Source organism: Zerene cesonia, unplaced genomic scaffold (genome assembly GCF_012273895.1).
Source record: "Zerene cesonia ecotype Mississippi unplaced genomic scaffold, Zerene_cesonia_1.1 Zces_u004, whole genome shotgun sequence".
NCBI classification, from domain to species: domain Eukaryota; kingdom Metazoa; phylum Arthropoda; class Insecta; order Lepidoptera; family Pieridae; genus Zerene; species Zerene cesonia.
Window position 1 is genome coordinate 1,001,222 of NW_024045134.1, and position 25,572 is coordinate 1,026,793.

General features: G+C 32.2%; 1 protein-coding gene across 2 annotated transcripts in view; it reads left to right on the forward strand.

The window, feature by feature from the left end:
* LOC119838718 (calmodulin-A-like) overlaps positions 1 to 25,572 on the forward strand; it is a 133,785-nt gene that overhangs the window by 82,721 nt on the left and 25,492 nt on the right. Inside the window, exons 1-2 of one of the 2 annotated variants that reach the window (XM_038364801.1) lie at positions 14,081 to 14,188; positions 23,741 to 23,782. The exons of the other annotated variant lie outside the window; for it this stretch is intronic. Of the exons in view, the coding sequence (XP_038220729.1) occupies positions 14,099 to 14,188; positions 23,741 to 23,782 (132 nt within the window). The 5' untranslated portion in view covers positions 14,081 to 14,098. Of the gene's footprint in view, positions 1 to 14,080; positions 14,189 to 23,740; positions 23,783 to 25,572 lie in introns of those variants that run through there. 2 annotated transcript variants of the gene reach the window in all.

The following is a 25,572-nucleotide window of genomic DNA, read 5'->3' on the forward strand; positions in this document are numbered from 1 at the left end:
GTGGTGAGTTTCTAAGACTGTGTTTTTAATTTCACTTTAAATGTTCTGTAGATGGTAGCGGTTTTTAGAATAATTTACGTTTTATTCACATCGACTGTATTATATATGAATTAACTAGCTGCGCCCTGCGGTTTCACCCGCGTGAGTCGGTATCCTGTAGGAATATCAGGATAAAAAGTGGCCTATATGTTATTCCAGTTGTCTAGCTGTCTACATACCAAATTTCATTGCAATCGGTTCAGTAGTTTTTGCGTGAAAGAGCAACAAACACACACACACATCCTTACAAACTTTCGCATTTATAATATTAGTAGGATAGTAGGATTATGATGTAATACATTGTTAAAGATTTAGGTAGCATTTTTTTCCATTTTGCTTATACATATTCCTATGTAAATTTTGAATAGGTATCAATTAACTGACATAGGCTTCCATGTAGTTACCATATAATCATTCGTAATCTCATGTTGTTATTATCTATGGGAAATATTATCTAATGCAACTTACCATGTCTTTAGGGATATTGAAATTGCCGCGCATATATGTAACAAGCACTCGTGGCTTTCTTATGCACGACGGAACACAGTGGAGTTTTAGTCGGTAGGAATTCGAGATAACCCACGGTCTCATCCCCACTGATTTCGCCACTACAAAAAAGTGACATTGAACTTCCTTTAAACATCTATATAATAAACCTCACTATAATAGTTGCACCTATTATTTCACGCAAACGGGCGTTTCCAATTCTTTTTAGAAATTTTTTATCCATGGGAATAAAGCTGAAGCTAATAATACAAAGACTTACTGCTATATGTACTTAATGGAGTACGTACTTGATATCGACGGTAAAGCCAAGAGCTTAGCAAATGTAACATGCATCGATTATCAAATACTTGTTTCGGCGATTGAAATTTTACATTTATAGCGCGAGAATTTTTAAGTGTTTTCCACTGGAAATTATGTTTTATTTTTCGTAGATTGTTCGAATATGAGTGAGGATTCAATTTTAAATCCATAGAAGAGGTTATAATTATACCCAAAAATGGTATTAGAGAACAAATGACACAATTTTATAACTAAATTTATTCATATATCTGTCAGTATCTCCTTAGCGAAAAGGGTTCTGACTCAACATATCACAAAAAGGCTCTAACGCTGTTTTTCTGTCAGTACCATGTAATCTAAGATGAGACAAATATTATAAATGTCTTTCTGTTGTGCTATCGGGTAAAATACTGATTTTTATGAAAATTTTTTGAAATCCCAACGACAAACATAGACTATATTTTAAGCTAAGAAAGAAAGTTTATATGTTGGCTATATGATATAAAGAAAAAAGTTTATATTTTTACACAGCATCTATTAATAAATAAGGTGGTATAAACTATTATTTTGAACACCAAATGCGTTATTTATTTTATTTATATATTTAGTTATGTCGAAATAGTTACGTCCTAGACTTATAACAAATGTATGTGAATACATTTTTTAAAACCAAAACAAAGAAACTCTCAAAACAGGTTATTCGTTTATAAATAGTAAAAAAAAATCGTAATATTATTTATACGATTATACGATAACTAAACTTCATTTTTACAGACAGTTAAAATTTCCCCATGTCGGTTGTAACCAGAAATTCGTTTTATCTCCTTGCCTCTGAGAATTGATAGCGCTGATAATTGAATTGCAATGAACACAGTAGATATGGTTTCTCTTGTTTTGTTGTCCACAATATTGCAATTTTATCTGGCTATTTAATATATGGCGATAAGGACGTATTTCGCATGCATCATTTTTTCGAGAGAAATATGCTCTTTGTCAATATTGTAAGAAAATGGTTTCCTAAATTACAAGACAATGCTCAACAGACTCATACACTTTAAAACGCTATATTACTTGGTGCACGCATTTATACACTAAGTGTAATATAAACCCGATAGTTATCTATTGTATTAAAATTTGCATATAATTATTTATGTATCACTAGTTGCGCCCCGTGGTTGCACCCGCGTAAGCCCATATCCCATAAGTTGGTGGATTAAGAAGAAAAGTTTTTATCAGGAATATCTTGTATTTTAAAAATAATCGTATCTTAAATGCAATAAACTTAGTAGAAAAAAAGCACTGGATTTAGCGGTTAAACAAGGTTGTTTTAGTAACTGCAACCGTTTGTGGTTTTTTTGCTTTGATGTTTTACATCTTCTTTTTTAAACTCAAGCAATGGAATGACTATTCGTTTTGATAACGTTATCCAGTTGAAATTCAACCCTGATGCTTTGGGAATAAGAGCCAGATTAGACATGTAGATATAATAATTTTCATTCGAAGAATTAGACTGAAAATTGTGTAAATTGTTTATTGTTTTAAAAGACCAAACTGCGTTCGTTATAAATTTCTACATTGTCAATTTAATAACTTATAAAAAACTTGGTAATAAATCACAATATTTTGCTGAAACAAAGACAAACTTCGCGTTCAATCGAAAACACTTCCCTAACAAAAATGGCACCGGAATATATCGAAAATTCACAGTGACACACAAAGATATTCGGGGAAAGTCAACAATAGTTTGAAACGATTTTTCACACCGTATTGTGTGGACTACAAGCGCTCTATATTGGATTTTGAGAGGGTTTTTTAGATGGTTTTACATAAGAGTCACGTTCATGTATTTATCAGTAGCTATGGACCATGACTTTCCTTGAATAGATTACGTCAAATCGTACCTTATGTACATAGGTACATAAGGTACGATTTGATACTCATAGGAGTATCATCGAGTATATAATAGAAAATTTCCATCCCGTTTCATGCTCTTTAAGTTTTGTATTCGCGATAATAATTGTCGTACCCTTATCTTTCTACAGGTTTCAACTATCTACGTATTTAAAAAAAATTATACAGTTCTAGGATTCTGGTGTAAGAAATCTCGCTTTCGCACTGTGGATACAAATCTACAATAGGAATATTTATAATATACAATATAATTAATATGAATACCAATTGAATACATAGAACATATAAAAAGTTGAACCTTCAATAACAGATAACTAGATATACAAGTCATCTGAGTCTATTCAAATTGAATCAGATATTATTCTATTTATTTTTAGATGTATTCTCTTTAAATAATATGGCATATTTTAATAAAGATCTTTCCATAGACATTGATCAATGCCATTAAGTCAGTAAGTTATAGAATTTGAAAGATAAAGGCCACTTATGATCATAAAAATTTGCGTAAATTACACTCTTTGCATTAGCTCCACCTACACGACTCGATGTTCACGGCATCCTAGACGATTGGCTCACCTCCAGGTTTCCGACCCAGCGGAGACACGCCGGCGTCTCTGTATATTGTACTTTCTGCGGTTTCAACAATTTACCAGCTTTAATTTCGCCCACATAGCATATCTACGACGTATTGCAGTCAGAGGCATCGCGCTTCATATATTAAATCGACTAAAAATTGGACAGAAACACATATGTGGTACTGCTTTCTGAATTTGTATAGCACAGTCATTAAGCAGTGCGGTATTATTATTTTCTAATACATATATTGCATCATAAGGACAAGTTAAAACTTAAGTGAATCAAGAATAGTAACTTAGCATATCTATTTTTTGCAAAGATTCATTTTGTAGTGGTTGAACACATTTGGATATCGGTATTTTAATTTATTCTTGAAACTTCTGGGGCTTTGATTTACTTTATTTAGGTAACTCCGTATTTAAGTATCAACGTCCATCATGGCCAATGAAAAGGGATTTTTGGGGTAAAAACTATCCTATGTCCTGCTTGTGGTCTCAAACTATCTTAGTAGCAAATTCATCTAAATATAATCAGTGGTTTAGGCATGAAAACAGACAAAACACTTCCGCCTTTAATTTAAAATCTTGTTATTGTTAAAATCTTCCAAGTAATTGACACATGGTACAAACATATGGCTTAAAACTCAACTTGTGACCATTTCTGAACTAACATAATGAAAACATTTATTACAATTTTCCACGTAGAGTGTAAAAAATATCTCATGAAGCTTAAACGCAAATGATATTTAAGTCTCACATGAGTGAAGGGTCCTCACACAAAGAGGGCTTACGTTTCAGCGCGGAAAGAGACTTTTTGTATTCTGATACTTATTTTTGGTATCGTGTCGCAATACTTTCTTACGGATAGATTTTATCAACGGTTGATGTATCTTTCAAGTGGCGTTACTAAATCTTCTTGAATTTTATTATTGAAGCAATAGATCCGGTTATCTATACTAATATTGTAAGCTGAAGAGTTTGTTTGTATGTTTGTTTGAATGCACTAATCTCAGGAACTGTCCGATCCGTCCGATTTGAAATATTCTTTCAGTGTTAGATAGACTATTTATATGTACCACAAACTGTACAAAACATAATCTATATACATAAAATTTTCGTGACACAGTGTTACCTTACTCCTCTGAAACGACTCAGGTCTGAGAATCGGCCAACGTCTATTTTTCATATCCGTAAATGATAAGAGTAAGGCACAACAATGTTTGCCGGGTCAGCTAGTAAAATCTATATGTAAATTATTAATTTAACATAATCATAAAGTAGTAAGGTTTATTTGTATGTGCCGAAGAAGCTTCGAAAACACTTAACTGATTTTGAAAATTTCACTAGTAAGTGTAGTTAGGTTGAGAAGTTGTTATGCAAGTTTTTATGCAAGTTAAGTATTCTAACAGTTTTCGTTTTAATTTGATAATAATAAATATTAAATGAAATATAAAACTCACCTTTTATTTTGTATATAATTAGTAGCGAATAAAAATTAATTAATCCAGCAGTTTTACATGATTTTCACTATTTTCTCATATATATAACAATGAAATATTAAAACACGTTATCTTGTGTGTAATTAGACGCTGTATAGAGTAATTGATCACTGCCGTCAGATGGTAATACTGAATTGTACCTTGATTAACAATCTCAGAATTGAAGCACAACAATATGTGATACCTATAGCTACAATATTTGGCTGTATGAGAGATATCTGATTCAGTAAGGTACAAACTTACTCAGTTACTGAGTAAAAATACGGTTCAGTTCAGCATTCATAATTTTAGTTGGGATATTTTTTTCAAAACGATTTATTGGGATTCACAGGTTATAAGGTAGATATTATATTATTTTAAGGTGTTCTGTTATGTCTGGTGATGATCTGGGATATCTGTGATCTTACATGTGGCGTACAATTGTAAATTTTTTTTTCATAAATAATTAATTATTTATCATTTCAGACGCCAAACGATGAACAATTGTTGTTTTAAGGTTTTTACATTCCAAAAAGAATATTTGATTGCTTAATCTATAATAATAATTAATTGGAAAATTGTAATAAAATATATACCGGAGTCCCGTTACCTCTCCTCATCCTTCCAAGTCCATTCCTTCTTTGCAGTTCCATTCAATCCTTTCCTTATTCCTTACTCCTTAGCGGGCAGCGCATTCTGTCCGGTTGTCCAGTAGTGACCACCAGCCCAGTTGCCTTATGACATAAAAAACTTCATATGATTCGTAACAGCACATGTGCCCTTTAACTTTTGATTAAATGCCTCAACTTTATCCTTTGCAAGTTTCGATAAACAGTTTCGGACTTTGTTATTTCTTCTAAGTTTTTATTAAACTCTCGCCCGATGTCTTCTTTGGGATCTAGCAAAGACATTATGATAGGTGTTCGATATTAAATTGCAGAAGTCAAGGAAACTCGCAGATTTTTCCCAAGCCTTAGTAATTGAAGTTGCGTTGAATCGATATCTCTGACATGGCAAGTGTTACTTCGTATATATCGAACTAGCTTTTGTCCGCGGCTTTGCATGCGTTTAATTCGGAGTAGTTTAATAAATGTTATTATACATATAAACCTTCCTCTTGAATCACTCTATTAAAAAACCCCATCAAATCAGATAATTTAAAGTTGTTTTAAAGATCTAAACATACATACATAGGACAGACGTCGGAAGCGACTTTGCTAGTGATAGGGAAAGATTTCGAAGTATTTAAAAAGCTTGATCCATAGATCAGATACCATAGTAATAGAATAGAAATAGGCTGATTATCATTCTGGCTAATTATAATGATTAAAAAAAGATACATTGATATGACTTTTATATACAATCACTCATTCCCAAGGCCCTGGGCTGAGTCGGACTGCCACGATAAGTGGCTGTTTGGGTAGTGCCCATCTTTTTTCATCTTATCTGCAATCGGACTTTTATTTAGCCTCCGTTTCTTGTTTCTTACTTTGTGTGAACATAAAGATGAATCGATAAACCAAATAAAAAATTATTTTTTCTCAGTTTTATTGTTATTATGTCAAATATTCGAAGGCCTATTTCCTTCTCCTAGCCCTTCCCAGTCCATTCCTTTTTTCCATTCATCAATCCTTTCCTTATCCCTTAACCCTTAAAAGCGGGCAGCGCATTCTCAGAGGTCTGAGCTTCTGCGAATGTTCATGGGCGGTGGTGATCGTTTACCATCAGGCGAACCACCAGCTTAGTTGCCCGCTATGACATAAAAAAAAATATATTTATATAATATCAGATACACTATAGTGGATAATATAATCCTACCATCAAACATCCAATCGACCTACACCGAAGGTAGCGTTGTTGCCTACCAAAATGATATTAGAAATCTCAACAGTCATTAATGCTGCGACTTGGGAGTAGGGTCGGTATCGCCACACTCGATCACGTTATATCTGCCTGATGAACTCGGAGAAGTGTACTTGATGCCAAATGAACAGTTCTTAGGCTCGTGGTATCGGCACGTATAGATAAGTAGTTGATGTATTACGGATAACCGCCTTTCCAGTTTCTAATTACGTTACAATCTTTAGAAAGGGGGGGGGGGCGGCAAATATTGTATAAATTTGAACAAAATTCTAACATAATTTCTAACTTTTAACTTTTTTGATAATTCTCAAAAAAATGACTACAATATAATGTGATATAAGATAATCATCAATAATTATAATTGACATAACATGACATTGATATTTAACACTACCTGCGTCCCGCGGTTTTACCCGCATAAATCCGTATCCCGTAGGAATATCGGGATAAAAAGCCCATGTGTTATTCTAGTTGTCGAGCTATTTACATATCAAATTTCATTGTAATCGGTTAGTTTTTTGCGTGAAAGAGTAACAAACATACACATACACATATATCTATCCTCACAAACTTTTGCTTTTATAATATTAGAAGGATAGGATGAACAGTAATATTTAAGCAATAAAATAACTAAGGTAAATTCCATACTTATTTTATTTAAACATTATAAGTCGCGGAATATATACTCTAGAAATCCACGTGCAGACAAAATAAGAGTACTAAATATTCTAGATTTTAATAGTTCTAGCTTCAAAGCCTATGATTAGGCTAATTTGTTTGAACTGCATGCACATTATCCATGCAAAATTAAATAGAGTGCTTGAAAATCGATTCGTATCCGCTCCTTGTAAACCTTGCTGTTATAGTAAAAGCTAATTGTATTTACTTCTAAAAATCAGTACACATGATATTATTTTGGTTTAACGATCAAGAAATAATTTACAATTATATATTTTATTATGTTTCGCTCCATAATACTCGGGTATACCTCGAGAAGGAAAGCACCCGGTCTTTTGGAAGGCTTACGTGGGGACACAGATCCAACACGCAGAAGCCCTTTAGAGAATTTAATGTGTTGTGGGACACCAGCCGCAGCCTGCCCATGATTGCACTTTATTATGTTTATTATTATCGTAGCATACAGTAAACACAGAGTGTGCTTTATATATTGTTTTCTATATTTTAAAGAAACTAGCATCCCGCCCGCGGCTTTGAACGCGTAGCCGCGGGAAACATAGGCACGGGGTGTTACAAAGAACCCGTTCCCGTCCGATTTCCGGGATAAAAACTGTACTGTGAAATTTCTATACCAAATTTCAACAGAATCGGTTTTACCGTTCTTGAGTTACAAATAGTAACTAACACGACTTTCTTTTATATATATATATAAATTAAATAATCTTCTAATAGTCAGTTATTATACTTAAAATGGCATTTGATAAAGTATACTAATTCATTACTATATCTATTATATATTCGTATATTGTATTTATTTAGAATCAAATACGATACGAGTTTATACGGTCGGATTATGTTTAACGTTTTATCGATTCGCAGTTGTAAAAAGAAAATATTGGTGCTGTGATCTTATTTTAAAAAGACCATGATTACTTGTAATATTTGTGACTGCTTTGCATTCATTGATAAATAGCACGTCACAAACCTATAGAATTACCGGAGGCCCGTTTCCTTTTCCCCACCCGTCCTAGTCCATTCCTTCTTTCCAGTCGTTAATCCTTTCCATTTCCCTTACCCCATAAAAGCGGGCAGCGCATTCACAGAGGTACTACCTTTGCGAATGTTTATGGGCGGTGGTGATCGCTTTCCATCAGGCGAACCACCAGCTCAGCTGCCCGCTATGACATAAAAAAAAAATTTAATAAAATACAGCCACGTTTACAATAAATTCTCCCATTATATATCTATACGTTCGTGGAAGTTAATTAATTCCGCTATTTGGTTAATTGTTAGTAGTTACTGCTGATTTTAAAATGATAGTACATATTAATAGTTAATGTGGTTCAATTGAAATAATTAAAAACAATTATGCTTTTAACGCTATCAAATGGATACAGCATAATTTAATATTATAAGGGTTATTCTGTGATTATTAACTTCCTGAGTTGCGTCCGGCAGTTTCATCCGTGTAAATGAGTTTTTCCTTTTAAACCCAATATTCACGTGGGAATATTTAGAATAAAAAGTTATTCTTTGTTATCTGCCGGTGAAAGCCCCATCAAAATTGGTCCAGCCGTTGCAGAGATAATTCCGCACTATTATTCAAATACAGATACAAAATAAAAAAAAGGTTTTTGTACAAATCCATACCAATTAAGTTAAATAGGTTATTTTCATATTACGAACCGACCGAGTGTATGTGTTATTCCAGACTATAATTAACCTCTGTGTCAAATTTCATGCAGATTCGATAATCTGTTTTCATATGAAAGTGTAACAGACATCCATCCAACCATACTAACAAACTTTCGCGTTTAAAATATCAGTAGAATATATCTTATATCTTTAAACGAGCAATTCTTGTATATATATATAAATATGATTGGAATCTCGGAATCGGCTAAAACGATTTTAATGAAATTTAGTATATAGGGGGTTTCGGGGGCGATAAATCGATCTAGCGTTTGAGTAGTCCCAATTAATTATGACTCTTCCTGACATCTATTGGCGAAGAATAATACTTAAATATAATTTCCAAAAAACATAATTTATAAAAAGCAATATAAAAGAATACCGAGCAAAGCTCGGTCATCCAGGTACTATAATATTATGTAGGATTACCCAGAACTAAAATATAATGCATCTAATGCAATATTTGAATAACGCAGTTGATACCAAAAGACTTTCCGTATCACGTCACGTTCCTGGACATTTCTGCTGGACAGACAGCATAAATGTATGGCAATGAATTTATAGAAAGTGTGTTATTCAAAATTGCACTCTAGTGCCATGCATTATGGTTTTAATTCTCTTTCACAACGCGTAGAAGGCACACTTGTCTCCGGTTCTTTGTTAAGCCTTCACACTCAATCAAGTATTCACTGAATAACATTTTATTAATTTTATTTTTATGCCTATGCCTGGATAATTGGTACTTAGCAACTGTCTCTTTTTTATACTTTTAAATTATTGAAATCTGAAAAGGATAGAAAATATCTGTCAGCTTTATTACTTCGATTATCGCTTCATACTTATGTATTAACTAAAGAAAATCAGACACTACTCTTTCGTACTATTTAGAAGGTATTTTATAGATCTAATAGAACAGTTCGAATTTTTACAAAACGCTTAAGTTTTTTCTATTAAAGAAAAAAATGGTTGCCTGTAAAGTCGGTTACGGGCGAAGATTTTACGTGACAACGTCTTTTTCTCGGTAGAATATTTATTGATATGAATATTATTAAATTGCACAACATGAACAAGGAATTGAATGAAAATAAGAATTGCACAAGTTTTAACTATAGAAAATATATTTTGTTTACTAAAAAGACAGAGACAGAGACACAAGCACGCGCCGATTCAATGCGCCTAATTCTCTAGTGCTGCGCGCGCGGCGGACCGATCATAGTTCGGTGACTCATCGTAACGTTACCGGGCGTTACACTTTTTCATGAGTGCCTCCGAGCCGCAACCTAATTTAAGACGTTGTCACGTCAAAAGCGTAAATGATATGAAATGCAATGGAAGGCAACGCTTTTTAATTTGTCAATTGCAACATTTTGATTGGCCATGGATCGAAAAGGTACAAAATGTGTAAAAAGAATTTCTCTTCTAAAATAAATAAGGTGTATGTGCGATTCACACACGATAGAAGTGAAACTTCATTAAATCCACTAAAGAATGAGATGAATATATATAAAACTAGCTGCGCCCCGCGGTTTCACCCGCGTAAGTCCGTATCCCGTAGGAATATCGGGATAAAAAATAGATGTTGGCCGATTCTCAGACCTACCCAATATGCTTACCAAATTTCAGAGGAATCGGTCAAGCCGTTTCGGAGGAGTATGGCAACGAAAACTGTGACACGAGAATTTTATATATATAGATATGTATATTTCTGTCTCATTCTTTGCCGGCTGTATTCTACACATTTTTGTATTTGTGTCTCTTACCTGTCGTTTTTTCCGTTGCATCTGGTTTGATATCACGATCCTAAAGAAGGTTCATTTAAAAAACAACCGTCCAGAAAAGTCTCGTGTAAACATTATTAAATTATATAAGCAATAAATAATATACTATCAATCTACTTCTGGTCGCAAGCATTTTATGTATATATATAAAAATTCAAAATTCCAAGGCCAGTTAAAATCAAGCTATTTTGAACTTTGTCCAACAAATAAATATATAATTAGTTAGACTATTTATTAATAATAACATAGACAATAACTAATATAATAATAGATAATAAATAATATTCTTCATTCGAAACAGATTCATAAACTATCCCTTCTTTCTAAAGATACTATAGCAAAAAAATATTATAGATCAATAATATATATAGATATATTATAGATCAATAATAAACGGCAGTCTGTCAAACTGCCGTTTATACACTCATAATTCATTACTTGGTCGCGTGGCACCCACGAAAAGAGGTCAAGCCTTTTCCCGAATACTTTATGACACCTAACAGATTTCATAGTTATCTCTTATCCTTTTCACGCAGGAAGTAGGGTTACAAATTTACTGTAGTTATTGATAACTAGAATGCATTATCTCCCACCCATATCATATTTTGAATATTACTAGACGCTCTTCCCGGCTCTAAGATCAAGATGTCTTTCTTATCCCAAGGGAGCATTTAATCGTGATAAAAAGTTTCCTATCACCCAAGTCAGCTCTTACCCTTTCTATATACCAAATTTCATCAAAATCCGTTCTGTAGATTCAGCGTGATTGACGGACAAACATCGAGACAAACAAACCTTATAATATTAGTGTGATTTTAGATTATCTTTACCTTGATAAGGATTGCATGAGCAGTTCAAAACCCTATATAATATAGCACTGTTTCTACCCTCTCTCCGGAACTGTTTAATTAATGTAAGACCCAGTTATCGTCCTTAAATAAGTCTTATTATCTAAGATATGTTATTGACTGTTATCAGTCAATAACATATCTTAATTATGTCAATTAGGTAGCTGTGTAGACACTTCGTCCTTATTGTTTATCAGTTAATATATGAATCGCTCACCGAGGTCCGGCCTGGAATGAAAATAATCCTACTAATATTATAAATGCGAACGTTTGTAAGAATGTGTCTATGTTTGTTGCTTTTTCACGCAAAAACTACTGAACCGGTTGCAATAAAATTTGGTACGTAGATAGCTGGACAAGTGGAATAACATAAAGGTAACTTTTTATACCGATATTTTTACTGGATATGGACTTACGCGGGTGAAACCGCGGGGCGCAGCTCGCGTATACTATAGCTAATTTCCCTCAGTAACATAATAGTTTTTTGTTGATGTATGAATTCTAAACCACTTAAATACTCTCGTCGGAAGTAAATAGCTAGAAGATTAGCGCAGTTACCCTCACTAAATCTCAACATCCTTATCTATCTTGCGAAGTATATCTCGAATACAATTCAGTTTAGATGTTGTCGCGTGCTAATGGAGTGTAATCCTATGTTACATCAGAACATATTGTTGACAATTTAACTAGAACGTTAAGTATCTCGACAAGCACTGTGTTAAAGTTATACAGAATAAACCAGGTGGCTTAACGCTAATCAAAGTATTATATAATTATGGAATACATAAATAAAACTATATGCCTAATTAAACTGAAAAAAGTTTCCGTGAATGATATGTATAGATTTAGGATTAGATTTCACAAGTCTACCTATTATAGACTGAAAATTACAATAAAGCTATGAATCAATCAATCTAATCAACAACTGTATTGTGGTCCTATAAATACTTACACAGATTAATAAATGATTTGTAGATTACATTTCTTTGAAGCTAGCTATTGATGGGTTATGTAATATATAATGAATTTGAGCAAAAACGAAATATCTAGTCAGGAATACTCGTGTCATACATGTAGGGCAAAAAGGCCTGTTGAATCTTACTCAACCAGAAAATTATATGGATTATGATATGGCATAGATTCTAATTTTCGTTTAAATATATGAAAGTTGAAAGAGGCTCCACAACACAGGGACTCCTAGTGGTGATTAGTGAATTGTTTAATTATGTTTTAGTAATGATATATATTTTTGTAAATTTCATATTCAAGGCGAAAGGTTGTTGAACTTTATCACACGTTCGTGCATAACGGAAGTATGAAAAAACCATTTTTTGTACACGTCCACTGTTTATTATGATTAAGTTTGAATGATTACATCATACAAGCTTTGATACAATGAAAATTATACGAATTTCTTCCAGTAAAACCTTGGTAAATGTTATATTAACGAAATTTCTACGCAATTTATTCACAAACATAATTAACACGATGGTTTGTTCAATGAGTGCGGTCACGAAATATCAAAATGAAGAAAAATTAGAGCCTTTTATTACGAGATGTATTATTTTCGTGAATGAGGCAAGGGATGCCAAGTTTTTTCTATTTTATTTAGGTATTTTTGCTTCATTTCTTGCAGGACAATCTTTGAAAAGCATGTCTGCGTTCTCTTTAATGAAAATGTAAACTCATCGTTATAAAACCGTGCTTATCATATTTGATGTCATTTTTTTTCATAGCGATGAATCAGATTAACTTTGTTTCATTATAATATTTCAAAGGAAATTACCTAGAGCCCAAATACACAGCTCGCTTTTATTCTAATTAAATTTACGGTTCATATAATGCATAATGCTTTCTGTACGCAGTTTTGCCAACCTAGTCAAGGAAGAAAATAGATAGTCCCGGGACTAATATAGCATAATTAGCTACCGTTTTTGTTATATTTTCATAATATATACTATTATTTTTAGTTTTAGTTATTGTAGATTTCATATTTTTGTATTTTGTTTACTCATACATTTGTCCAAAATCAAGCCGTGGCGATGTAATTAAAGCTACACTCGGTATATATATTCATAAGATTCTTGTTCAAACATGTTTAAGTGTATGTTTTGTAAGTCGTACGTCCTAAATAAATAAATAAATAAATAAATTATACGTCCTTTCTCAGATCACAAACTGTCTCTCTACATACATTTATCGAGATAAGCGCGTCCAGGCAAACAACTCTTCAGCTTTACATACTAATAATAAGATAATTTTTTCGCTAAACAACAGGAAAGTTTGCAATAAAATCTATTAAACAAACGTCATCGCAACATTACGTCGAACCATCGTAAGTCTAGTCATAGAAACGTAACATCGAAGTTGGCAATAAATCAATTGTTAGTCAATTTAAACTAGTCTGTGATAAAGTATAGATATAGTGTTGTGTGTGTGTGCGTGACAAAATGGCGTTCGCGGCTGCTCGTATGATACTGAAAGACAAGCGGCGGAAGGCCTCTAAGGAAGATTTCAGAGATCCGAGGACCAGAAGCAAGGTATTATGTACAGATGTTATATATTTGTATAAAAAGTGAAGTCCCGTGTCCCCTAGTGGGGTATGGGGCAGATGATGTACATCCGTTTAACTGATCGATTTTCTTTAGGGACAAGTAGGTGATCAGCCTTCTGTGTCCTGCCAAACCGAGACATTTTTTTTTGTGCGTCCCCACCGGGAATCGAACCCAGGACCCCTCGGTTCTACGCTCACGCGTTAACCACTGTACCAAGGAGGCGGTCATATATTTGTATGGTTCTTTTATATTTCGTGATAATCTAGTTGGTCAAGTATTGCGAAATATGGGATTTATATTTTCGAAATTAAATTAAAGTGAAATTTATATAATAGTGATTAATCAGGGTGGAGAATCTCTTTAAAACACTTCACTGATTATTGGATTTTATAATGTAAATTGTGTTACAATGTAAATTGTGTTACAATGTAAATTGTGCTTAATTAATGATTGAATAATATTAATTTTAATAAAATTTCTATGAAACATTTGTAAAAATCAACCTATAACGAAGGCGAAGCGTCTTATCAAACATTTTTGCCTTTTATAATCTGGTTTTGTTTTATACATCGTTGTAACATTCCAGATAAGAATAAATTTGTTTTTTGTCCGATTTCTTATTTATATAATAAACAGTGAAAAGTTTCATTTTTAATTTAATATGCATTTACTTGCGGGAATTTTTGTATATATATATATATGTATAACTCCCACTATTAGTAGAATCTAGTACGAAATTTTGATAATAATTTCATATAAGAGTAATTTAATCATTTAAATCTATTCAATAACCCTCGTGATTCATTTACACTAATTCTGATGAATGTTTGTTTTATCAATAGTATTTCTATTTTCTTATTTAGTATTTATCTAGTGTTTTATGTAATTACATCATATTAAAATTAATACCGGTTTTTTACCGTGGTTCTAGTTTTTTATATTTATATGATTGCACAGAGCTTAACAGACTAAGATGTAGGCATTCAATATATTATAGTGTCTTAATTATTAATCTTAAAACTTAATAAAACTTAAAAATAGTAATATAATTTTAATAGAAATATGGGATTGTGAAGAAGGGGATGAAAGTTTGTACCATGAAATTTTATTAAGACCGCGCGGGCGACGCTGCGGGCAACAGCTAGTAGTAATATAAACAGAAACGATTTGACTTTTTGTACAGGAAAATATTATATCGTCCGGGTAGATCTAAATAATAATATGATAATGATGTAGCTGTTCAAACCTGATAAAATGAATTTATGTCGTACGAAACGTATAATTTTTATATTAATATTTAATATATTGTAATAAGCAAGTAAAGAAAACTTATAATATCCTAAGATATATTATGCAAAGTTGAAGTGTCGATTTACAAATGGCGCCAAATGCTACTACAAAATGGTCGTAGAGAAAAAAAAGAAAAAATACAGATAACGTAAAATGGTGTGTTATTCTTAACAGCACTGGGATTTTTCATCCATTTCTATAAACTGTTAATATTATTTTTCAATGCGCTTATCGCCTTTCAATTACAAAAAACGGTGGACGATATATAAAGAGGTTTCTAGAACAGTTCATTAGTTAAGTTCATAAGGAAATTGCTCATTATGGCACGTCGCTTACGTTACGTGATTATGGACACTCGCTCACACCGTATTTCAAATCATAGATTGAAAAATATATGAATAATTAAAAGACGTATATATTATGAATACATGAATTAATTATTAAATGAAAATATAGTAAACACAACCAATAACATGAGACCAGTATTAAGCCCCGTAGTCGTCAGATTTTTCTTTAGCAAACATGATCAAAATATTAAAGAGTTGCTGACGACTTTTTGCTGACAACACTTTGTTGCAGAGTTGATAACGCATGTTGAAATGTTCTTTGAGGAGCGTCGTGCGCGTGCATAATGTTTTATTAATTTTGTACTACAAATTTATAAGCAATAAGACAATTTCCAATGCCAACAGTCAATTTTTCAATCAATGCTGACTTTTCAGTTCAGTAAAATAATGAACAAAAATATTTAAATAACTGCCATATAATGTCAATACAGATAATAAGAACCCTTTTATTATGAATAAGTTTCGAACAAGGCTTAAAAAATCATAATTGTGAAATGTTAACAAAATCAAAAAATTGTACTTGATTAAAAATAAACATACAATATTTCAAATCTCATCTTAGCGAAATTTACAAGAACATAAAAAAATGCTTGAGAAAAAAAAACATTAAATTTTTTTAAATCCCATCTTAGCGAAATTTACAAATATATAAAAAATGCTTGAGAATCAATTGAAAACTTGATACAAATCGGTGTAAAGGCGGCCACTATGTGAATAAACCTCGCCGTATCCGGTCGTGGGCAGACTAAAACCATTACAGACTTTGTGTTTAATGAGATTTTTTTTCTTTTCTGCTCTAACGTTTTCCCTGAAAGTGCAAGTTTTAAGCTTTTAGAGTTGTTATTATTCACGAATAACTATCCTCGCTATTTACCCACATGTAGGTTGTAATATAACCTTCCTACTAATATTATAAATGCGAAAGTATGTAAGGATGTGTGTGTGTGTTTGTTGCTCTTTCACGCAAAAACTACTGAACCGATTGCAATGAAATTTGGTGCGTAGACAGCTGGACAACTCGAATAACATATAGGCAACTTTTTATCCCGATATTCCTACGGGATACGGATTTACGCGGGTGAAACCGCGGGGCGCAGCACTTCATAAGTGGACTATCTAGCACTGGAAAAAATTTTCAAATCGTACCAATAGTTCCTGAGATTAGCGCGTTCGAACAAACAAAGAAACTGTTCAGCTCCGTATCAATGGTACATCAGTATAAATGTCGATACAAAGATAATGTTAGAGTTTGATTTAAAATTAAGTATTTATGGACAATTAAATGAAAACTTTCGAGCTTTTGTAATGATTTCAGTCAACAAAAAGCTTTTTAATGAAAGTGCACTGCTGTAATTTTTTACAATTACTATTAGTGGAGGCTTTGCTATGAAATTTAAAAATACCACAATATCTTATATTTTTAAACGAGCAATTCTTGTATATATATATATATATATATATATATATATATATATATATATAATTGGAATCTCGGAATCGGCTCCAACGATTTTCATGAAATTTAGGGGGTTTCGGGGGCGATAAATCGATCTAGCTAGGAATCTTTTTTAGAAAATGTCATATTCGTGTTTTATCGACTTAGCGACTCTTCTACTATTTTTTGGCGAATAATTAAAGTTCCAGCAGATGGCGTTGTTAAGTAACGAAGTCTATGAGTGTTTGCTTTGAGGTTAGACTAATTGTTTATATTGTTTTGTGTCTTCTTAATGCACGTGTTTATTTAAAAATACCTAAACGATCTTGGAAAAAACGCTCATAAACTATCTAACTTCACGAAGTTAAAACCGAGCAAAGCTCCAGGTAATTTTTTTTAAATTATATGACAAACGTCTAAAATTAATAGATTACAGCATTTAATTCTTAATTATTTTGGAGAATACGATCTAACTTATTTACTTCTATTGTAAAGTTTAATTGGGTAAATAAAATATCAGTTTGTTAGAATTTGTTTAATTAAAATGCAAGTATAATATATTAGTACAATATACTTACCTTATTTTTGAGAATAACGTGCACGCATGTGTGCGAGGACCGCCTCTTGGGTACAGTGGTTAACGCGTGAGCGTAGAACCGAGGGGTCCGGGGTTCGATTCCCGATGGGGACGCATAAAAAAAACATAGAAGGCTGATCAACTATTTATCCATAAAAAGAATCGATCAGTGAAACAGATGTATATCATCTGCCCCATACCCCAGTGTTAGGTAGATAATATTTTGGGGTTTTGACATAACCCACGGCTTTATCTCCGGAGGCCGTGGGTTAATCTTGCATAAATCTTGCATAGATACGCAAGATTTCCCCACTTAAAAAAAAAAAAAAGATAGATAATAATATTTTGTATTTGATTAGGAGTCAAGTAAACCTCAATAATACAAATAAAACAAATTATTAAGGAACAGTGTCGTATTATGAGAAATTTTGAAGGAATAGAAAAAATTTGATCACGAGGCGAGATTCGAACCCGCGTTTTTTGCCGAACCGTAGCAACGCTTAGCCTCTCGGCCACCCGAGATTCCGAGTGTCGTATTTGTTAATTAATTAGTTAAATTGTTGTGTGGGACACTAAAACTCTAAATGTAATAAGTGTAGTACAGTTTTTCTAGGTTGGGCATGTTTCAAAACTGTCATGTTTTTTTTATTGATAAATTATTTTGTTTAAAAAAACATTGCACGACTATGAAATTTAAATTCAAAATCTTCGTTTTAATAACAGTCAATAATAGTGTTTTGTATGCAGTCCCGATCCACGGCAGTATCCGAAAGGGGGAACCAGGAAGCACTAAATTATTAATTCGCAAAATATGGTATTACTTAGTATTTCTAAATAGTGGGCACACATTTTGAAATACAGATAGAAAGCAATGTTCTATTATTAGGGATCGCGTTTTTACCGCGCTTCGGAACTGCTGCCATATGAGTCCAATTTAATATATGCAATCTTACAGCGAAAAAGAATGATCTAATAAATCTAAAACTTCAAAACCTACTCATAATTCAAAACAGACACTAATTTACGCGAGTAAATTGTAAGCCTAACGCCGAGCAAAAAGTTACCGTTGAATGGGATTACGCAAATAAATTAAACTTTGCAGGGTTAACCATTAGAAAACGCCTAAATCTGGATAATCCGAAATTTCTACCATATAAACATGTCGGAACGTAATCTCTGCCCGGAGTTGGGGGACAATAATGAAGATCTGAAACCATCGGTGGATACTATTGTTTTGTGTATTTTCTAGAGTTATAAGATAAGTAGCTACTGTATTGTACTATGTTTTTTACTCCCATATTTTGATTATATTATATAAAACTATGCGTGGTTAGAGCGTGCAGTGCTGCCCCTGGCGTGTCTTTAAACAACACCTTTATGTGTTACAATTGTTCTAAAAACAATTATATTAAAAATATTACTTTTTTATTATAATTGCAATTGAACTGGGGCCTGTTTAAGGAGCATTTATATATTATTCCCACGGAAGAAGGCCGTCTAGCTGGGTTCTGGCTCGCCTGTATGGAAATTGGGGGTTCATGGGAAATCCTTTTAGTAATCCTCAACCATTCCGCGTGATTACTTATAGGAATATTTAAAACAGCAAAATATAAAATTAGATTTTCAATTATTTCAAATAAACTCGATGTCAAATAATTTTTAAAATACCACTTAATTGGATTTGAAATAAAAAATATTGGATGTATTATTTGAAGGTCGAAATTTATATACAATTTGTGAAGAAAGCATCAGTTTTTTGTGAGGATAATAAAATTTAACAAGCCGTTTACGCTAATCCCTGCAACTCTCTGTCTGGTGTAAATATGTAATATCCTTTTAATCGAAGTTGCAATAATCGGTCCTACCACAAGCTGTTTCATCAAATTTCATTATTAATTTGTTTTTAAAAACGAAAAAGGACATATTATCTGATAGAATGTGACATACACCCTAATGGTCCTACTGTCTGTATGTAATCCCCGTTGCGGATGTTTCTCACCTTGCGTGGAAAAAGGGGGAGGAGGGAGGGGAGCACACCCCTTGATAGGATCAGGCAGTTATATAACCTTTTCCTTCTTCAAAAAAGATACGAAATTTAGCCTTATTAATAGCTTGTATTACCAAAGAATTTATATACTTTTATATTATTATAATAATATTGGTATGACCTACCTTTTAGATTTATTAGCTCTCGGAAAATTTTCATTTAACCACCGATCTGATAATAATTAAAACCGATTCATGTCCATTTCTTACTTCATACGCTTGTTTAAATTTGAAAGAGCTGTGTAACACGCAATCTAAAGTAAACAAAACCAAGCTGTATAAAAATTGCGGGCTGATCACAAACGTCAGGCAGCCGGAACCGCTTCGTGCAGGAAATTGGTAAACGCAGTGATGCGGCTTGCCGTGTAGTTTGAAGCTATTGTTAGTTTTTTTATCATTTAGAGGAAAACATTTTAATAGCGTTATATGTAGGTAAATTGTATTAAAAATAAAGTATATAGTTTATTTAAGCCGAAGTAACTAATCTCACAAATATCTCTAAATCTCTTAAATAATAAAAACTACATTGTGTTATTTGCAAGACATAAAGAGATAACTTTCGAGTTAATTCAATTGGATAAGAAATAAATGTGAGATATCGTTTCATCTAAAGTGACGGCTCAGTGGTTTGGATCTCAGACTTAAAATTTAAAAGTTGGAGTTTTGAGACCAGGCGAGCGTTCAGGAAATAAATTGATTGTTCAATTTATCTGCGTATGTAGATAACATCATCACTTTTGAAAAACAGTGAAGGAAAATATCGTGAGGAAATCGGCATGTCCAAGAATCAAGAAGTTCGAAGACATGTGTTTCTGGCTATCCGCCTCAAAAAAATAATATATATATTATATATATATACATACTATAAATTAAAACAGTTTCGGCCAAAAACAACCAATAGGCTTCCATTTTAGGTACGTTATTTAAAAACCTTCGCTTTAAACCGTAACTTGATCTTTATATATTGTACCATTGACAAAAATCAGCTCTGCTATTTAAAGGTTGTAATGGTACCCACGTTCACAGGAAGTGGCCCGAGGGAGGAAATTGGTACGGAGAATGGAATTCGCGGAATAGCCCACTCTATTGTTACTTTCTTATTGTTGTCCGAAAAATATCACTTCACAATTCATTACCTACCCTTACAATATGAGAGAGTTTCACATGATTGCTTGTCAAAAGATAGGTGTAACGACATATTTAGGACACCATGTGTAAATTATGCTTACTATAAATATTAGGATAAAAATCAAGCATAGAATAAAATTCGATCATGAGGTTGGATTCGAACCCAACACGTCAGTTCCGTCTCCTAAATTAGGCATTCATGAGCCCATTTAAAAATCGAAGAATAAATCTATAATAAATCTCTAAAAAATCTGCTCATTCGTCTTTCCTATGAATTTCGTTCGTATTCTTGTTTAAATTAATACACTAGTCGGTCTTAGCCAATCATCTTAGCAAAAGTAAAGTATTAATATTTAACAAATAAGCTAAAAAACTTCAAATATAATAAATTTGACTTATAATTTTTTCAATGAGCGTAATTAATTTTCCCTTTTATATAAAAGTATTATATTTCAGCTAAATGAATTGAATCCATATGAACGGATAAATATGAATTTCGACCGCATAACCATATAGTAAAAACGGGAATATTCAAATAATAATTTTGCTATACAACACAGTCACAGTCCAAAGCAAAAAAAGTTTTCTTTTTATAATTATTACTGCTATCGCTAAATTGAGGTACCATATATCCAAGGTTTTTAATATGTACTCTGAAAAAGACCAGTGTGATAAATTGAATTTAAAAAAAGGCCTTCGTATAACTTACTATGAATAATTCATTACGACTTTCTTTCACCTTTAATCCCAATTTATCGACGTCTAAAGATTTTTATTTAGCCAAGCTACCAGTTACCAGCCAGCCGATATACCCGCTTAATTTATTTTATCATTCAGTATAGGAGTATTCTTTTCATTGATTTGATCAAAAGACTCCCATGTTTATGTTAAGGTTACTAATATAAGTAATTAATATTGGTAATGTAAAGGTAAAGAGATTATGTTCTTATTGGTTAAAGATGTTATATATTTTTGAAATTTCTCTTTTGAAACTGTTCATCAATCAAATTATTATTAATTTGATATTTTGTTATAATGTCGTTTTAGAGATTAAATTTATTGATAAAATTAGCAGCTATTTGTTGCTATCATAGAAATCCTTATATTGTGATAATCGTGTCTGCTGTCATAACGGATTTAAATATATATTTAAAACGTCCTTTAGAGGTAAGATGTCTGTAAAAAGCTCTGTGCAATAATTCGTCTATGAAAATGTTTTAGGGTATATAAATCTACTGAAGAGAAAGCACATTTTCTCAGGAAAAATATGAAAACAATTCATACAATTTGTGACGGTTATACAACTTCCTTATAGACGACAGCGTCCTTCATATGGAAAATATATCCCAAAAGTGATCGTAAAATAGGAATCAGGGAAGCCTACGGAAATATATTGGAGGATTTTGGTTGGTTGTATAAGAGCTCAAAGCCAATATTTCTTGCCGAATTATTTGTCGTATACTTGTGTTAAAATTTTGCAACACCCTACTAAATGGAGACACATAAAATATATAATGGAACTACAAATGCTAGTTTAATTACGAAACAGTTAATCACTTCACTAATTGTTAACAGGATTGTTTAAAACTACATACAATTGGCAATTTAATTCACGTTTGCACATCATTGACATCAATTGAACACTGTGTTACGGACACTGTATGTACGTGTTGTAAATATTATGTTGTCGCTGGTTGAACGCAAATGCTTTAAGTGTTACCTGCTTTTGTACTGTTTTAATTGTTCTTCCAAAAACCGTAATTAACTGAGTGTACTCGTGATTGCTATATGTAGGCTAACAAGTTAAGCTTATATAAAAACAATTTAAGTGCTCTTTATATTAATAAATTTACTGTACAACGCTAATGCTATTTCATTTGTACCTATTATTTTCATAAGCTGTGAAGAGTACATTTTCAAATTCTATTTAGATTTCTTCTATTATATGACCTATATCTGTGTTACGTACTTCTATAATAACCATTGACGTAAATGCTTGCAAAACTATTTAATGTGTTTTGGGACTTGTATTTATTCATACTATAAGTTATGAGTAACTGTAATATTACTGGCATGATTATTTTAAATGCAGTTCCAAATATATGTGTGTATGTATAATTAATTACAGATTTATGTGTTTTGGACCAAAAAGGTAGATCTGCTGCACAATTACTTTCTTTCTTGACTGTTATGCACTCTATTGCACATTATAATGATATTAATATGGTCACAAATCTCTTTCGTATAAATTTTCCATTATCAAATTGCCAAAAAGTCAGGTTTTTCAATCCTAAGTAAAATTTTTCGTTACCAATCAAATTTTATGTCTTGCAAATGTTCCTAATTGTGTCGATTTAATACTTAATAGCATTTTGTATAAGTAAACAGAACTAACTCGATTTTAACAGATATTTATAACTGATCAGAAACAAGATTTGAATATTTAGAAGCATAATTAGTGCATCATAGCATTATAGTGCATCTCCAAATTGTCGATGCATAGCAAAACTTATTAAATTGTGATTTTAAAAACCAGAAGTTATTTTTATGCTCGAATATAGACTTAGTATCCCACAACTGCTTAGCTAACAGAAACATCATGTATACTCTCATGATTTGTGACCAGGTTATTATCAAATATCGTGGCACGTCAATCTTCTTGGTCTTCTGAAGGCTGTGTGCTTGGTGTATAGGACCAATGTTTCTTCTTGCAGGCCCGGAGCGCTAGCACGAGTAGCTTTAGGAGTGTAAGTCAGGTAATGACAATGTAATGCTTGATCATGCCTGATCATTCATGGATGATTTTATTATTTTACGTTTGTTGGCAATGTATCGCGATGGTTATGGGGATACATTGCCAAGTTTTGTGTCATGTCGACCATCTGCATTTTTCAGTAGTTTACCACTAGCTGCGCTTTAGTCTGCGACCAAGGTAAGTCATACACCACTCGAAATATATACACTCATGGACAATAAGAAATGATACCGTAGCACTCCAATACACTTAAATTTCCGAAGTATCACTGACTAAAGCAAATAATTATTAAAGGAGATATAAAAGGATTCTTGAATTTTAAATAATTTGAATAAACTAAAGTGTTTATAAAAATGTATTAATTGATAAATAATTAAATGGGTGCAATATTGTAGGTTGTGTTTACGTTGTTTGTTTTTGTACAAACTGCACAATAAAAATAATTTATAAAATAGCTGAATACTCTTTCTTAGTTACTGTAAATGTATTTAAACATGTATGACACTGTTAAATTTGTAAATATAATGTTACGTACATTTTATTACATTATAATTGTAACCAGATACCAGTCGCTTTGAAAAATCAATTGAACATACATTTTATAACATTAACATGAGTGTCTTATCATAAGTATCCTATTGATATTGAATATAAACTAGGCAGAATTACATATGAAAATAAATTATTATAATATTCTCATGTCATACTATATTATGTCCATCAGTGTATACAAACTCTCAACAGACTACGATTATAAACACATCATTGAATATCGTTATAGAAGTAGTTTCTAGAGTTATCAATTTCTAGTTTTACAAATACAATTATTATTACATTATGAATCGAATTAACCACACAATTGTCATTTGAAATAGACCTGTTTTTGTTTTCAATGTTCAGTATTATAACTGAAGTCCAATCAATAGAAATCGTACGACATCTTGGAAGGAGTTGGTCCATTATAGATAACGTCCTGTGACCTACAAACCTGCTTTTGTCCCCAATTCAAGTTAAGTGTGAAATACCATATTTCGTTGTGATTTAAAAAATAGCGTACTTTATTAAAAATCGTTATAATTTTTCACGTATTATTATGGATCTAGGAAAAATAATTATTAATAATTGACGATAAAATAGTTCAGATTCTAAACTCAAACTCATTTTTTTATTCTTGTACAATTTAACAAGTGTTAATGAATATATTGTATTTTTTTAAAATACCACAGATTCGAGAGGTTGCTTCTCCCGAAAAAATTCATCATCATCAGCCCATATATGTTCTAACTGCTGGGACATAGGCCTCTTATTGGCAGATGTCACATGTCGTCACATGCTTTTTATAATACAATAAAAATAAAAAAAAACAAAATGTGTTAAACATATTTTTGTCCGCTTTCTCTAAAACGACAACATAAGCAGAAAGAGTAATCATCAAAAGCCAATAAATATTAATCACGAATTAAAGTAGATCTGCCGATGATATTACGAAGTTTTCATTATTTTCAAGCATGAATTTAACGTAACTTTATAATATTGTCGCATATTAAAATCCCACTATTGAAGGTTATACAATATATATGAAATGTACTGTTGTTTTGTTCGTTGGTAAAATTGAAAAAGCAGGAATTTCACGGACGCCGCACTCAGCTCTCCTGACCGTGGACTGTATAAAAAGTTAAAATGAAAGTTTTTCGCATTACCTCGAATACCTTTGGTAATTTTTACTTGTTCATTTTACTACGCTTTGTGGTTCTTTGCTATGTGTGGCTTTAAATCGGAATGATAATGAAA